At 34.6% G+C, this 18681-nt stretch overlaps 1 protein-coding gene across 12 annotated transcripts in view; it reads left to right on the plus strand.

Moving 5' to 3' along the window:
• PEX5L (peroxisomal biogenesis factor 5-like) overlaps positions 1-18681 on the plus strand; it is a 242800-nt gene that overhangs the window by 129059 nt on the left and 95060 nt on the right. For 5 of the 12 annotated variants that reach the window (XM_011972157.1, XM_011972160.1, XM_011972169.1 and 2 more), the window contains 2 exons: positions 5523-5627; positions 15992-16103. In XM_011972157.1, coding sequence (XP_011827547.1) covers positions 5523-5627; positions 15992-16103 — 217 coding nt within the window. Of the gene's footprint in view, positions 1-3067; positions 3134-5522; positions 5628-15589; positions 15656-15991; positions 16104-18681 lie in introns of those variants that run through there. The other 7 variants (XM_011972161.1, XM_011972163.1, XM_011972168.1 and 4 more) reach the window with 3 other exon arrangements.

The following is an 18681-nucleotide window of genomic DNA, read 5'->3' on the forward strand; positions in this document are numbered from 1 at the left end:
TCAAACTAGAACTCAGGACTAAGATCTGTGCTTCTTTCAGAATGTTTAGAAACAAGGATTGACGAGTATGTCAAGATTTAGCTATTCGTACTACTTTTAAAACTTACAAAACATTCCTTTGGGAAGGAAATAAGGTAGAACCAACATGGCCTGAACCCTAATCTATGTTGGAAGAAATCTACAGGGGCACACTTTACTGGGAAAGGACACAGCAAAATATTGCCCTGACCTTTTCCTGTGTTAGAAGTTTGAAGAGAGTATGACACTTATGACACTAACTTTGACATTTAGCTCACCAAGTAAAAGAAGGTTATCTTGCTTCTGTGCATGAGAAACAAGAACCGCCATCAAAAATTAGCCTTTTGGTGGCTAGTTTTTTGCAGGTCCTTAATCCAGGGCCCAGAATTTTTTAACATATGCAAAACTAAAGATGGTGCCAGATGTGGTGAGTCACACCTGTAATCACAGAACCCTGGAAGGCTAAGCCTTGAGCCCAGGAATTTGAGACCAGCGTGGGCAACATAGTAAGACTCCATCTCTAAAAAAAAAAAAAATTTTTAACAAATTAGCAGAGTGTGGTGGCACACGCTTGTAGTCTTAGCTACTTAGGAAGCTGAGGTGGGAGGATCCACTTGAGCCCAGGAGGTTAAAGCTGCAGTGAACCGAGATCACACCACCACACTCCAGCCTGGGTGGCAGAGCGAGACACTGTCTCAAAAACAAACAAACAAACAAAAATATATAGATGTCAGGAGTTTGTTTACATGTATGTATACATAAAGAAATATATTCAATATATTCATCCTTGTAGGCTTCATGGTAGCAGATCTATCCTTTAAATATTCAGCCTAAAAAATTGCTTAATTGCTGGTATTATAAAACAAAATAATTTTTTAATTCATGAAAATATTAGGGTTGTTAATTTTATTTTCTTAGTTCTGTTTTTTATCAATTTTTGACAAGAAGTATATTAATTTTTATAATCAGAACAAAAGGAAGACTATTTTGAAAATTCATACATTAGATAATTTTGGGTTGGCAGAGATGTCTAGTATTGTAATCTTTTTTACTTTTCCCCTAATCTAACCTATCTCAATTTCTTCTGTTTAATATCTCTGATAAAGAAACTCTGGATAATTCTTGAGAGTTTAAAAATAATGAAAATAAGTTTTAAATTACAAATTCCTTGGTAGAAGTAATAGAACCTGCAACTAAACCAGTGGCCTGTATAACTGTGGAATTGCATACTTTAAGTATTTTATGCACCAAAACGGATCTCAAGAAAGTCTTAGTAAAAGTGACATTTAATGGCATTTAGCTAGTATTTAATAAGAATTAGAGAGATGCTAAAGCTTATAAACCTACTAAGATCTACAGAATAAAAAAGAAGTTTGTATATATGTGAAATACTTAGGTTACTAGAAACGTGCTTGTGAGTGAAGTTATTGACCATTCCAGACTAGAGAAAGAAGCTATTTCTCAGAAAATGTTTGCTTATGTGATTATAGTGAGAAGTGGCTGCTGCCCCAAATCTGAGCGAGATCATGAACAATGGACATTTATGGCAGTCAGTGAGGGCGGCAGGGAGAGCCCTCCAGCCTCACTAAGCCACGTGAACAGACACCGGGATGGTAGAGACGAAGCAGGAAAGCCTGGAAAACAGGTCTGGGTTCCTGTCCTGGCTCGGCCACAGAATGGCTTTGAAGCCTTGGCCACATCACAGTCTCTGGGCTTCAGTGTCCTCAACTATCTATGGAAGATAATATCTACCCCACAGAGTTATCACGAGATCAAATAAATGAAATTATATCAAACATTTAGCAGCGTGCCCAGCACGTGGTAGCTTCTTGTAATAGTTTAGCCCCTTCCCTGTAAAACAGGTCCAACCTTTCTCATCTGAAGCATCTGGTGGTTCCACAGTCTGGTATCCAGCCGGAGAGGGTCCTGTGATGTCCAGTATTGTGTATGCTGTTTCTTATGTTTTGTATTTTAAAAAAGGAAATAAGTGGACCATGACTGGGTTTTCTTAATAAATGTTAATGGCACTGCTAGACTCCCTGTATTTCATTCATTTGTGCCTGCTCTTATAATAGAATTTAATAAAAAGATTATTCTCTAGAATTATTATTTGTTAGGAAAGCTGTCATTCTTTATATTTCCTAAGTGAAGAAACAAATGATGGAAGAAATAAAAATATCAAAGAATTTTCCACAGGAAAGCATCGAGAAAAATAAGTTTCCTCTTAATGCTGATATTGTTTTTCCAGTCAACATTATTTCAAGAAATTAAACCAGGAAGTGGGAAAAAGTGATTTTGAAATATTACTTGAAAATAAATAGGCTGAAATTATTGCTGGAGGATACCACAATATAGTAAGCAACTTCTAAAATGTCACTATTCTTTTCCATTGTTGCTGAGTGGCATAGAAGCATATAGACAATGTTATCTAAAGTTTATAAACTGCTTATATGCTTGAATATATATTCAGTGTATATTTTATTGTTGCTGTCTTCATGTTGTCTCCCATAATAGATGAAAACTGACCCTTTGGTGTGGTTATATTTTGAAAATTGAGTTTGAAGTCTGAACAATTACATATACATCTTACAATGTTTTAAGCTACTGCCTTCAAAAAAGAAAGAAGCCTGCACAGTTATATTGTCATCAGCCCTGCAGAGCTGCTGATAAAGCAAATTTGTAAAGTCTCATGAATTGCCAAGCCAATTATCAGTCAGGTTCTGATTTCTGGAAGCATCATCCCATGAGATAAATAGACAAGTCAGAAATAACACAGCTTGATTTTAAGATAACAGGTGGAGGAGGCAATTTGATTTGGGGGAAATCTTGCATTGATACATGAGTGTATTCGCTTGATTTGGCAGTGGTTTTAGACACTGTATCTGGTACCATGGAGATGTCATTGTGGCAGACCTTCTCATTCTGTCTTCAGACTGTACCACACTTGTAAAACAGTGACGCTCATGGGGTATTATCTCAAAAGCCAAAAGGCTGTGAAGAAAAAAGTTGCTAGCAGTCTCTAACATGGGTGTGTCATGACTCTTTTCAGGTAGTAGGTGTAACCTTGAAGAAAAAGTGGCACTGTCTTCAAAAAAGTGACCTGACCCTGGCTTTGGTGGGTTTTTTCTGCAAGAAATAAAAAGCACCGCATGTATTTATCGTACATCCTTTCTAGCTGACCACTGCTTTGTTCTAGAGTTCAGCATGAAAGGACTAATTTTTGTTTTGTTTTTGTTTTTGTTTTAGTGAAATGGCATGTCCCTTGCTAATTCTAGCTATTATAGTTGCACATGTAAAGAAATATCTCTATGTAGCTTATGGATTGGTAGCATTTCAAATAAATAATGTACCGAAAAATTGACCTGAAATTTTTTGAGATGCTTATCAATTGACATTTTTTCTTAGCCCAAGAAAAGAATCTGAATTATTATTTTCTTAAATTAAAGCATACCTTGTAACATTAGATTTGTTATTTTAAATATAATAGGAATTGAAATATAAGCATGCCACTTTGTTTATTGCTATATTATTAGAACTTACTGAAGCATGGAAAGAATTCTTCACAAATGACTTTGTTCTTTTGAAAAATGTAAGCTGCAAAAATATTTGTTATAAACCATATTTAGTCTGTAAATGAGTGTAGCTTATAAAGATGTACTAAGTTTGTAGTGTGTAATGTTTCATCCAAATAATTTTTATATTTTGATAAAATGTTAAACAAGTTAATAGTGCCATAATAAATCTTTTCCCAGAATTCAGAATTGTTTGCATCTCCATTTTAGGAAGTTCACATTGCTTCATTAAAGAAGAAACCTGGAAGCATTATGCACCTCAATTTGTTATGCAATGAATCAAGTTATCATTTATTCTTCCAGAAGTCAGTTATTCTATGAATTGCGGCCATATAAACTTTTCAAAACACATACATATATGAAAATACTACTGATGTATTTGCTGAATAAAATCTCTAGTATTTGATATTCCATCTTGGAAATAACACGTTATAATTCAATAATGCTAGTTATAAAGTCAAAACAAAACAAAGAAACAAACTTTCAGCATTGTAAACAGATACACACATTTAAAAATCTATTAACTCTACAAAACATTTTTCTTTGTTCTCATAAAGAAAAGCTGCCTCTGGCTACATTTTAGAAAGTCAGTGCCTGAGAAAATGGACAATGTTTTGATCCCTAGAGTAAACCTACCTTCTAAATACTTAAAGCCCTTTGAAAGCACAAGATAATGATGTAATTGTATCCTTTTTGTTGCATGGAAACGATCAAGCTCTATTAAGTTCTGAGTTAATATCAACCCTGGCTCTTAATTCCCTTTTCCAACATTAGACCCCCCCATGTCGGTTTTCGTTTCTTTGCCTGTGATAGGTCTGTCTGCTACATTTGTATTTTAAGTAGATTTACAACACAAATATTCATATGTGTTCTTAGTATAAAATTATTTTCTTCAGGGAGGCTCTACCCAGAGACCTGAGAAAATTGAAGCTTTTGTTTTTAAAGTATTTAAGGATTATTTAATTTTTACATAGTATGAAATTTTTCTCATTGGGTTGGAAAGGTAATATTTTGGGGGATTTTTCCCATTATACCATATCTAGTCTCAAAAAATGTAATAATCTGGTAAACTCAAATAACAGAAAGCCACCATATCCCTTTACAGTTTATAATTCTACTTCTTTGAGACAAATAACATAGGGATATGTATGTGTTTGTGTACACATTATCTATATATATACATATACATATGTATCTATAGATATATAGAGAGACATAGATTAGTGCCTCAATATTAATTATCCTTTACTGACATCTGTATTTATGGGGTTCTTCAGTTAAAAGACATTTCTAAAACTCTATTAAAATTATTTGGTCTGAAAAACATTGAAAGTTGCAGAATTTTTTTTTCATCAAGTTTATAACATCACCACAGAACAGGCTGGGTGAATTCCTGTTATGTCAAGCCACTGAAGGATTTTTAGCTATTTTGCAACATTTTTACTCATTTTATCCCAATCCACCCAAAAATGGCAAAGACTCCAGAGATCACCCAGCAAAAGCCCTCTGTGGGAGTTGGATCCTGCTTCCAATCTCTGTCCCAAATTCCTGTCATTCAAAATATTTAGAAATTATAGAGTAATAATGTATAAATGAACATAACAGGCAACCCATAGTGTTTTTAAATTGATATTACAAAAAATTCTTGTCATGTTAATTTCCTTAAAACATATTATACATATAAAATACTATGTTAAAATTAAATGTAATACGTCAGCTGTAAAGGGGAAAAAGTAGCTAACTAAAAGTTCACAGATTATCTTTTTTCAGATTTTGTGTGTTTTCTCCTCAGCCAAAAGCCTCAAGATTCACTTGCAGCAGCCTACCTCTTCATTTATGTTGGATTGCTCTTTAAACATTAGAATATCTTGTAATAAATAATAAGTTAAAGATCTCTCCTGACACAAGTCATTGTTGATTTCACTGTTATAGGGAAAAGGCTCTAGGGCGGCAGATAAGGCTGTTGCCATGGTGATGAAGGAGATACCGAGGGAGGAGTCTGCTGAAGAAAAGCCCCTCCTTACTATGACATCACAGGTGGGCAGACCCATAGGGTTTCTGTAGGAAGCTGACATATGTTAATATATCAGACATTGTGATTCTTAACTAGAAAAAAAAACTTTAACTCTTGAACCAATTTTTTTAAAGACAGTTTCAATGAAACAATTATATAAATATAGATGAAAACCAAAATTGCTAAAAAAGGAAAAAATCACCATCTAGTTATTTATTTGTGAATATGAATCTCATTACTCAACTTTAGTTAAGACAAAAGAGAAAGAAAATATATGTGCAAGTAAAACATGTTGCTTCTTTATAAAGGAGTCTTGTTAACATCTTTGGGAAAGAAATAACAATGAAGCTAACAGTACATTTGAACAAAAAGAAAATCAAATTCCTGTGAATAAATACAAGTTATATTGTATACATATGTCAGTTTACCAGTAGAATATCTAAATTTTCTTAAATGTTAAATATATTTATGTTGTGACTATGCATACTACATATATGTCTATACATATTTATGTGGATAACTAATTTACAGGAATGAGCCAGAAGTCCCTGAGTCCCCTTGCAGAAAATGGCATTTGTGACCCCTCTCATACTCAGTGACCTTGAGAACAAAAATGTCATGTCTATTATAAGCACATGAGAGCCATTTTCAGCATTTATTATAACAAGTATAGAAAAAAGTCTGCATTTGTATGCAAAGAATGTGGAGACTGTGAATCCTACATGTCCTCGGGGACTTTTGAAACACCCTGTAAAATCTACATAAATATGTATAATGTACTCATCACCACTCTGTGGAACTACCAGTTTTAAAATCGCAAATGAAAAATATTTTTACTTACATTTATCTTATAATTTAGATTAGATTATTTTAAACATTTCATTTTTTCCATTCAGTTCCGATTATATGATTCAGTTCCGATTATATGAACATGTCTAGAATTCGAAAAATGTCCATTTACAGTCCTCATGAAAGGCATTTATATCAAAAGCTAAATTATGGCAACTTATTTTTAGAATATCAGCAGATCTCATCCCCAGCTGCTGCCAACATGTGTGGTTTTATTTTATTCTAAATACTATGTTGTAAGTTATAAAAATTATAACATATAACATCAAAATTAAATAATTTTTAAAGCTATTAAAGATTCCCAAGACTTTGGGATAAATTTTATGTTTTCAGGGTTTTTTTATCCCAAAAGAAGAGATGCTTCTTCCTAATAACACATAGTAATCGTTGGAAAGAAATTTGCTTGATATTTACCAAATGCCTTATTCTTTACTTAGTATATGTAGTAAAACATATACAGTTTTACACTGATCTCTTGTCAATCAGAGTCAGACTTTGGAGACTCCCATTTCCAAAACATTAAGTCCACAGTCCCTCAGGTGAATGCTATTGGGTAGGGAGGTGAGAACTACTTGAAGTTCTTGCTTAAGGGCAGAGCCATACAACTGTAGATATGACCTAACCAAATTTGCAATTGGCACAGTTGTACTGTAACATATCATCTCAGGACTTCACAATCTAGGGCAGGCTCCAGTACCCAAGATTCTTTTTTCACAAAATCACGCATTGCTATGTACTTGCTGGTAATCTTTTCACATGTCCAAAATTACCATTATAACCTAAGCTTACATTTAAAATTTAATGCAAAATAATATTTTTGATTTTTAATTTAGAAAAGAAACTGTGATTATTACCATTTTCTCATATCCAGGACATGCGTTTGTACCAAGTTTTTCCTTTAATCCCTGTCTAATGTTGCATTAACTGTTTTTGAGGTATTAGTTACAGTTTACTGCATGAAGATTATAGAATGCTTTATTTGATGCATCATATTCTTGTTGCATACTGGCCAGTTTATGAATCAGCAAACAGAGTTCTGATTTATAAAATTTAATGCACCTGTTGTGTTGATAGTATTACAGAATTAATTTAGTGACAGCTGTGATAAAATTATTTCTCAGTCAAATGCAGTTTTATTAGTTGATATACTTTTTCCACTATACACAAGTGGCTTCTTCCCTGCTATGCACCAGTGGCATGCACAAACCAAACAGAAGCAGAATGATCTGAAAAAGTGAGTACTTCCCACGACAACCATAGCATCTAGTCCGTGTATCATACTACATTCTTACTTGTTACCTTGTGTGAATGTACTACTGTCTTGACACATGTTTGTCCCAGTGTCTCCTGTAAAGCCCCTTATAACATAGAGCCACATACTGCTGAATACATTGATTCATCTTCATCACTGGTATGTCAATGCCAGCTGCTCATGTGATAGATTCCAGATATGTCTGAAGATAATTGCTACTGTATAAATAGTGTCATTGGGACAATTATGATACATAAAATAGAAAATAACCCACTGAAATACTGAGTTTTATCTTATTTCATAACTTTTCACTCCACAGACTGTAGGTGTAGAATAATCCCATATTCTAGAACTTTCTTGTATTATGCGATTATTATTGTGTGGTCCTCAACTTTTAGAGGAATTAAGCCAAACATACTCCAGTGGAGCTGTCTATATTACACTGAACAAATTGAATAATGCAGAAGTGTTGGCCCGATGACCTGAACTCAGAAATTGCTGGACCACTGAGACCTGCTCTTTTTTGCTTAAAAATCATTTATTCCATATTAAGCAAACAATATGCAAGGACTTCAGAGAATTTCAAGTACATGTTGTCCAAGACTAACATTTAAATCAAATAGTATGTAAAAAAGGATGTGTTGATGAAAGGTTTGAAGAAAACATGTGAATCAAGTCTTTGAGGAAAAAAAAGTTTCTCTGGACCTGTGCTGTCCAGTACAGTAGCCACGAGCTCGTGAGCTTTATGTGGCTCCTGAACTTTATGTGGCTGCTCCAAATTGAGATGTGCTGCAAGTGTAAAATGAACACCAGATTTCAGAGAGTAATCAAAAAAAAAGGTATAAACTATCTCATTAATGATTTTTATAATGATCATATGTTAAAATGGTAATATTTTGGATTTTTTGATATATTGGCTAAATCAAATATCTTATTTAAATTAATTTCACTTGTTTCTTTTTACTTTTTTAAACATAGCAACTAAAAATGTTTAAATCATGAGGCCCTCATCATAATTGTTGAACAGAATATTCTGTTCTATAGGGTAATAGTATAAACAAATCCAGTTTTAGAATAGAAGGGAAAGCCATTTGTCAGATGATTGATTGTATCATAGAAAAAAAATGTATTCTCTTCATAAGAATGAAATGACTGTAGTGAATACTTTTCTCTCTTGAGGAACCTTCAGAAGTTTTGTTTTTGACCGTATCTCCTAGATACTTTTTTAGCAAGGTATAGCCCATTTATCTTTGCCTATTGAACACAGTGTCTTAAAACTGTGTTGCAGGTCTCTTCTTGTTAAGGGACTTTATTTTTTCAAGCCCAGCCTTTGTTTTTCTATCTGTCATCACCCATTATACCTCAGTACTAATTTAATTTTTGTTTCTGATAAAGATAAAAAGAGTAATGTCCTCGATTGGAAGAATATTTTCAAGGCTACTAGTAAATACAGCCTTGTTTGGGTTTCCATTTCTGACTTAAAAAATTGTCTTAATTACGTTCTCCTGCCTGCTTTAATTTATTGTTAGCACTACCCAAGCTGTGATCTGTTCATTTCCCTGTGAATAGATTCACATTTTACAAAAGTCTAGCTGTCCTGTCAGGAATACATTTGTAGCTTGTTGGTTGACATTTAGATCAAGTCAGAGAGTTGAAAGTTATCACTTGGTTATCCGTTACCAGAAGACTAATAGGAAGTGGGGGTTGGGGCAGTCCATTAGTACTATAAGCTCAGAGGAAATGAATTCTGTCAGGCATCAGAGTTACCATGACAGAGCTCTAAAAATCTGGATTTTTAGCAGTTGCATGGTAATGATTTAGTTGTCTTATCTTTTCAATTAATAGAGTCCATTAAGTTGGCTTTGATATTAATGAATCACTGACAGTATGGTCACTATATTGACAGGCACCGAATTAATTTCTAAACTTGGACAGGGCTAATAAAACCATAAACAAGTAGTTCAATTATAAAATAATGAATGAAAGCCTATTTTAATAAATGACTTTAACAATGTCACAGAGTTGGGTGAAGTGGTGGGCACCCGTAGTCCCAGCTACTCAGGAGGCTAAGATGGGAGCATCACTTGAGGCCAGGGGTTTGAGACCAACCTGGGCAACATAGCAAGACCCCATCAAAAAAAAAAAAAAAACCGTATCACAAATAATACAGGAATTTCAAAACTCACAAAGATATTTGTGTTTCATTCATATATAAACAAAACAATTCTAAAATTTTTCTATTATTTAAATGAGGTAAAGAGATATGCCATAATATTACAAATTTTCTTAATCAACATTACAAATATGAGATATTTGTCAGCTGTTTTAAACTTATTGGCTTCAATGTTTTAACTTTAAAAATTATTATTGAAGTACCAAATGCTTAAATATAAAAACAGAATCTTTTACTTTAAACTAAAATAATTCAAGATCATCAATCTGAAATGTGAAATTGTAGAATAATGGATTATTGTCCTTTACAGACATTGTTTTATCATCTAGAATGTATTGTGCTTTAGGGCTAATTCTTAGTAATGTGTTATCAGAAACCTTGAGCTCTATATTTTTGAATGAAACATCTAAGCAATATATCTCTTTAAAAACAAACACAAAGATTTAAGTCACAAAACATGATTTAAGTCACAAAACAAACAATATAAACATACACTGTAGTTTAAGTAACAAACAATATTTAAAAAGCAAAACATCTTTTCATCTTACTAGTTTTTTATAGCTTAGATTATATAATAGTTTAATTTTAAAACATTGAAATTGAGAAATTCAAGTTGAGCTAAGACAAATGTAGTTTCAGATAAAGTTTTAAGAGCTGGATGATAAAATCTGCCTTTGTTCAACACAAAGAAAACACTGTATTGATATATGAAGCAATTTGGTGGTGTGGTGGCTAATATTAATCACATCAACTTGCCAGTCTGAATAAGTCATAATTCAACTGAAATCATTTGATCGAATATTTGATTACAAGGAAGGTGTTATGGTTCAATAGTCTTTTGCATTCTGATTGACAGAAGCCCCTACATGCAAGTTCTCGCCTATCTTCTTACTTCTAAACAAAAGAGTTTTCCTTTGTTTCTATGTCAATTAACCACTTCAGGGTTTTCCTTCAAAATCTCGAGATTTGGATCTCTGATTTAAAATCAGCAGGGAGGGAATAGGATTGTGTTGAAGTGTTGCTGGCCTCTCATTCACATTGGTCCAAGTCCTTCTTCTGAATGGTATGGGGCAGGCTTAGGCCTTATTTTAATTTTTTTCATTAGGCATTCTCTCTTGGCACTTTGACTTCTTCGTAGAAGCCTTAACATTCTTGGTAGAAACTTTGTATTTGGAAATGTTTCCTTAGGTATCAGTAGGTCCCTAAACATTTATAAAAGATATGAGTGGGAGAAAATGGGCTCAAATTTGTGGTTTAAAACCAGCAAAGAAATTGACAAACATTTCTGAGGATCACTGACCTCTCTGTGAATTGGCCAAATCCAGTATGAAATTGAGGACACCCATGTAATAATTCTTTTGTACAATTTGCCATTCAGTTAGACTGTATAAAATCAGTCAACATTGATTTAAACTGCTACCATGGAATACAAAAAAAAAATGCTTGGATGAGATCTCTACTCTAAAGCAAGTCACAGTCTACTTGGCAGTTGGAGAGGGACAGATAAAACTAAGATTATGACACTGGGCAAGACATGGGAGCGTGCAAGTGCTGTAAGGAGGCACTCACCGGCTGGCACTAAAGAAGGTTCCTAGATAATGTGCCAGTTGAATGGGATCCTGAAAGAAAAATAAGAATCTGTCACCATTATAGAAGGTTCTTTGAACTGATCCAAATATTGAGAAGAGGAAAGGGGAGGATAAGAAATGAAAATTTAAAATGTGAAAAAACTGAGACAAAGGCCTTAGCAACTAATGAAGTGGGTCATTTTAACTCAGCTATGATAATCTGACTAGACGAAAATTGCAATCACTTCACCTCAGTTTTTTTTTTTTTAATTAGAAACTTTTGGCTTACCTACATCAACATACCCAAAGGACAAAATCAGAGAAGTTCATAAAGTTATTTTCAAACTAAAAGAAAGTCAAGAAACCTTATCTTATGCATAAAGAAAGAATGAATGTTATACAATTTGGGAATTAAGCTTAAAGGGACTATTTGGGGGATTCAGTTCAGTTTGAAATTTTATTTTATGATCTAAAAGATTCATTCGTTCTCAAGTCACCAAAGGAAATATCATAAACTTGTTCAAAATGAAGAGGAGAGCATGGAAAAAGCTATTCTTATCTATGCAAATATAAATAAAATGGGACTTCCTATGACTAAAATAATCATTCCTAAATTCCTGCAACTGAAGATGCAATTTAAAATTGGACGGTTTTAGATAGGTATTTTTACATTTTCAGTTTCTACAAAGTCACTTTCTCATTTAATAGCCATTTATTGAACCCCTTTTAGATGTAGACATTCTATTTGAAGTTGTGAGGATATAAACGTAAGAAAGATAGTCTCTGGCTTCAGAGCTTATAAGGAAATATTTCCATATCTTCAAAATATCTCCTGTTTCATCTTCCATATCTCCCATTAAAACCAAAAAATGTTCTGTTCAGTTTCAGTTACCTTTCCATGCTATCTGTAATCTGGCCTTTCACCCTTGAGCCCTGCTATTATCCACCCACTTCAGCCCGAGCATTTCTCAATAGCTAAATTGTGCTCCAGTTTGAAAACCACTGACTCAGAAGGTAGTTTGTTACTCCTTCTTTGATTTGAATTTGTGGAAGAAAGCCACAGGAGTAGCTTAATTGTAGAAGTTGGGCAGTTATAACAATTCCATCAGTCCAGGTGTGAACTATGATCAGAAACAAGACAGTAGGTGTGGAAGAGACTCTGACTTCCTGAGGCAGAGGTGCAGAAGACTGGAGATGCCACGCCTTTGTCCTGGGCTTCCTGAAGTCTCTCAGAACAGCCTCTCTTTTGGTATCCCTTTATTTGTACGCTGAGTAAATCTGAGAGTGCTAGTGTGCTTTCTCCAGAAAATTTGTCTAAAGTCTGAATGAAGAGACAGACTCCAAAAAATAACTTAATTAATTACTACCTTTGATAAAGCAGACAGGCCCAAAAGGACAGGGCTCTCATTGAATTATGCCTTTTCCTTTGCTTTCCATTTAGATGTTAACAAAAATTTTACTTTTAGAATTACGTTATCAAATTTAGACTATAGTTTGTATGCATTTGTAGCTAAAAATATCTGCAGAAATCTAACACCCTGGTCTTCTAAAGCTATAGGTAATGTAGGTCTATTTCACTATTCCACACATATATGTACACAGAACTGTGTACTGTGTAGGGATAAATTCTTAGTTGTTTTTTGTTTGTTTATTTGTTTTTACAAAGGCATTTAATTGTATACAAAGTAAAGAAAGTGTACAGGGGATTTTCCATGGAATATAGCTCATACTTATCTACATAACAGTTGGTATTTCTTAAAATTATGAATAAGAGAACTCAGTTATTCTTAGCCATCTGTCAATGAAATTAAACTTTTTTCAAAGAAATAATGAATATCAAAGTGATAGTTATGACATTGTCCATACATATTCATACTTTGAAAGTCACGGTTGAGTTTAGTCTTTGCACTTTATACACTTTAGCCAATGGGTAAATAAGACCTAGACTCTGAGGACAGTCATCAGAATGCACTGCTTGGTAAATGCAACCCTATTACAATAACTTCTATGAGTATAGGGTGGTGCCATATTTGATGGTAACCTTCATCCTCTGTGAATGCATATAACACAGTGGAATTCAGATCGCACTTGATAGTCATGAGAAGGCCACAGTGTGGAAGTGGGCATTGTTTGTGAAGGTAGGACCTCATCACTGTGTTGATTACACTAGCTGAGTTCATTACATTAAGCACATATGGTTAAAAGAGCAAGTCCTACCAGGAAATATGTATCAATGTACAGGTCCTTTGGAAACTGTTACATATGTACAGTTTGGACATGCACTAACTACAAATGAGATACAGATTCTGGGACACTAATCATATTTTTAGATGAGCTCACAGGATCACTGATGTTTAGCTATTTCATCATTTTCTAGTATATTATATTCTATACCACTGCTTTCAACTACATTTCCAGATAATAAAATTGACTTTTATGCCAGAAAGTATAACAAATCATTCCTAAACTCAAATACACCATAGCATTTACAAAAATTCAAATATATTTTATTCCAGAAACATAGGCGGCTTACAGTCCCTCAACATTTAAAAACATTTTAATATAAATAGAATGGGTGATACCCAGGAATGTTCAAATTCAGAAAAAATAAAAAACACTGGGGCTCACAGTTTCACTCATGGGTCAAAGCAGCATCCTAAAATAAAAGATTAACACCAAAAGAGGCCTGGGATTTGATTCCTAGCAAAATCTGCGAGGTTTTATACATAGTAATACCAAAGCTTACAATAAATGAAGAAAGATCTATCACTGTAACTTGAACGTTAGAAGAAGAAAAGCGTTCTCAAAGCCCATCCCTCAATAACAAATTAATATGTATAAAAATCTAATTACCAACTCTATATCGAAATCTTAAACTCTAATGGACGTCTGAGATTTACACATGTTTAAATGAGATTTATCCATGTTTAAATAGCATGCCTATGAGAACTAAATGTGTCTCTTGGCTTCCAGTCTCCAAATGACCACTAAGTGCTTCCATATTGCCCTTTCAGAAATAAAAGAAATGCACTTTCTCTCCATAGTTACCATTACTCAGGTCCCTTGCCACCTTCCATCAGCTCTAAACTGTGATACTATTGACACTGTGCCAAAGAAACAATGTAGTGAAAGTGAGTAGAGTAATATAAAATATTTTGATTTGGTAATACTCCAAAGCACTCCATTTGTTATTTTATGCCTCTTAAAATGCAACGTAACAAGTTCTTAAAAAATCTAGAGATTGGCCAGGCACAGTGGCTCACACCTATAATCTCAACACTTTAGGAGGTCGAGACGAAGAATTGCTTGAACCCAGGAGTTCAAGACCAGCCTAGGCAAGATGGTGAGACCTCGTCTCTACAAAAATAAATTTTAAATTTTTAAAAATTAGCTGGGCATAGTGGTGCACACCTGTAGTCACAGCTATTTGGGAAACTGAGATGGGAGGATTGCTTGAGTCCAGGAGTTTGAGGATGCAGTGAGTTATGATCATGCCACTGCACTCCAGCCTAGGTGACAGACAGACATCCTGTTCCTATTAAAAAAAAAAAAAAAAAAAAAAAAACCTAAAGATTATGAGGTGTATTTTTTTCTTAAGCAAAAAACTAGATGATTATGCCTATTTTAAGAAAGGCAAATATAAACCCCCCTCCCTCAAAAAAACAAACAACAACAAAAAAAAACAGTTAATTTAGGAATGAACCACCTGAGTATCAAAAGTGTGTTTTCTCTCTTAACCATAGAAACATACTCAAGCAAGACGGGATTCAAAGAGATGCAGAATAAGTGAAAGTAAATAGTGGCTGCCACTGATAATTAGAGATCCATTAAAAAATCAAACTGAAAGATTGCTGAAATTAGAATATAAGTTAATGGGAAAACAAGATTGAGTCTACCGAGATCTATTTTACAAATAGATTTTACAAACGCATCTACTAGATACCTACACAGTTAATATAACAATATTTTCTACTCTCCCAAAATAATATTTGTTATATAATACAAAAGCATTCCAAGGAAATGTAGAGGGTGTTTTTGTAGGTGACCTGAGCTTTTTAAGAGAGGGAGATGAGGCAGGCATTTATCCACCTACCCTGGTCCGTGTGTTTGCACTCCCCACATAAACACTGACTCAGCAGTGCTAACCAGAACATGTCATCTTTGAGTCTGAAGCCAATGTTCCAGGTCTCAGTAGGAGCTTTTGTCCAGGTGAGGAATGGGATTGGCCCTTAGCAACTATGATTCAATACGTGTCATTTTCTATATACTGAAATTAGAGAATAACTCTATTTCAGGAGCAGGGGGAAAGGCTTGAGCTTTAGACATTGAAGTTGGCTGCATCAAAAATATGTTGACAGTGCTAAAAGGCTCATTCCCCACCTTTTGATATTTTTTTTCTTTCTTGCCCCTATCCCATTATTTATTTATGTATTTATTTATTTTTGGTAGGTTTGCTATTCTCATTTTGTTGCAAGGCTGCATTTTAATTCATCTGATTCTGCAGTTTAACAAAGCTCTTTGACACCTCTGTTCATTTGTTCTCAGCTGGTGAATGAGCAACAAGAAAGCAGACCCCTCCTGAGTCCCTCCATCGATGACTTTCTCTGTGAAACCAAATCGGAAGCAATAGCAAGGCCAGTAACATCCAATACAGCTGGTAATTCTTTCACTTTTAACTGTTCCTCAACTAGAGTTAATTTTAACTATAGTAAAGTGCACATTTTTTCCATAATATATTTTAAGTGAGGAAATAATGTTTGCAACCAAATGAAACTTTAGAATGTATACTATTTAGCGTAAACCAATAAATCACAGAAATTGCAATGTATCTCACCCAACGAATTTTGCTGAACATAAGTATACCACTATTAGCAATGAATCATATTTTCATGTATATTTTCATATTTACATATTTATATCTAAAGTTGCATCACACTAGAAAATCTTTAAAACAAAAACACCTATTTCAGAGTAAGATTTTTCAAGTTCTGGCTGATGGTCCAATTATTTCTGGAAATATTTTATATAACAGAAGTCCAGTAAATAAAAATGTGGCAATCTTTTCAAGTGGATTTAAATGACAAAATATCCTGCAGCTTTGGGATAGTACAGGGCCAGTTTCATTTTCTGTCATGCAAGTGTGTTACTTGCTCCCCGTTACAACAGTCTATTTGAACGTTCTCCTGGAATTAAACATTCTCAAATAGTAAGCCATCCCCTGCTCAGTGCCTGTCACATACAGGAATAGGCACTCAATAAGTATTAATCCATTGAGTTAGTACAGGATGCCACTGGCATAAATTACACTTCCCTTGTAGAAGCAGTCTTTCTGCACTGATTTCATTCGGTCAGCATTCACATTCAAAGTCATGTCATTCAAATAAGAATGAAAAAATGATGTTCAGAATCAAAGAACAAAGGTTATGTTGGATGTGCAGAGCAGAATTTAATGGAAAAAGGAAAGGATAATCACATACTATCTTGTTATATTTGTTCCATTTTGTCATCTTGGCCTCAGTTTGCTGTTGGCTTGCATATTTTCATTATATTTCTAAGTGAATAAAATCACGGGAGAAGGAAATCGTAATTTTTCCAAAACACCAAAAATTACAAGAAGAGTAACTAGCATGAGATAGAGAGGCTCCTTATGTGAGGTCATATTTTACAGTTTCTGGGTTCAAACTCCATGAATTCCAACCCCGGCTCTGTATCCAGGGGCATGTTGCTTAACTAAGCCTCAGTTTCTTCATTTGTTTGATAATAGTAAGATCTACATCTCATAAGTTCATTGGAAAGATAAAGGAAGCAATCCATGAAAAAGCTTAACACCATGTAAACTCTAACTGGTGTAAAAATGTCTGTTAGATTTTAGGTGAGAACAGTGTGTACTCCCTACACTTTCATTTTCAATTGCATTGACTTTTTTATATCACACCACAGTAATCATTTTCTAAATTCAGCTATCACTTTCAATAATCAAGAAATTAAATGGTACTTGGCAAATTCTAGGTAAGAAATTAGACAAGTTCACATACTATCAGATGAGATTCATTCCTCTGATCCATGAAACTGGAGCTGGCCCCTTCAAAACTCAAGAACTATCCCAGGAAAATACAGAGAACCTTGTATGTCTAATTGCAGGTGAATCCATGAGAATTGTATGCACTGTGAACTTGCTCTTTATGCTCCAATTCTCACTGATGGGAAAACTAAGTCACTTAGAAAGGATCCACCCTAAGAGAGCAATATAAGATTTGATTCAAAAGCTTCTTTTCAGCTTGATTGTTCTCACATATAAAAGAGAGACCTGTGAAATATTGGAGAAAAAAAATCAAAAGAAGGTATAATTTCTTGCAAACCCAATACCTACAATGTTGCCCTCTGTATTAGTCCTAGGGCTGCTGTGACAAAGTACCACCCACTGAGTTGATTCAACAACGGAAATTTACCATCTCAGTTCTTAGGGCTGGAAGCCCAAAATCATGCTTTCAGCTTGGCCACGCACCACATGAATGTGCTTAGTAAGGATCTATTCCAGGCCTCTCTTCTAACTTCTGGTACTGCCTTGGTTTATGGCAGCATAACTCCAATATTCATGTAGTGTTTTCTCTGTGTGTGTGCCTCCCAGTGTGCATGTCTGTCTCTGTGTCCAAATTTCCCCCCCCTTTTTTTTTTCAGGCAGAGTCTCGCTCTGTCACTCAGGCTGGAGTGCAGTGGCACGATCTCGGCTCACTGCAAACTCCGCCTCCTGGGTTCAAGCGATTTTCCTGCCTCAGCTTCCCGAGTGGCTGGGACTACAGGCACATGCCACCACGCCCAGCTAATTTTTTGAATTTTTAATAGAGACAGGGTTTCACCGTGTTAGCCAGGATGGTCTCCATCTCCTGACCTCATGATCCGCCCACCTTGGCCTCCCAAAGTGCTGGAATTATAGGCATGAGCCACCGTGCCTGGCCCCAATTTCCCCTTTTTATAAGGACATCAGTCCAGTTAAAGTAGGGGCCCACCCTATTCTAATATGACCTCATGTTTAATTGTATCTCGAATGAACCTATTTTCAAATAAGGTAATATTCTGAATACTGGGTATTAGGACTTCTTCATAGACCACTCAATCCATAATACTCTCCAACGTAGGGGGTCTGGTAAAATAGTGTTCTGAGACCAGGGATTTTTTTTTCTCACCTTCATTATTCAGTGCACCTGATTCATACAGATTTTTATCCTGAAGAAAGG

The sequence above is a fragment of the Mandrillus leucophaeus genome, unplaced genomic scaffold, assembly GCF_000951045.1.
Source record: "Mandrillus leucophaeus isolate KB7577 unplaced genomic scaffold, Mleu.le_1.0 Scaffold1278, whole genome shotgun sequence".
NCBI classification, from domain to species: domain Eukaryota; kingdom Metazoa; phylum Chordata; class Mammalia; order Primates; family Cercopithecidae; genus Mandrillus; species Mandrillus leucophaeus.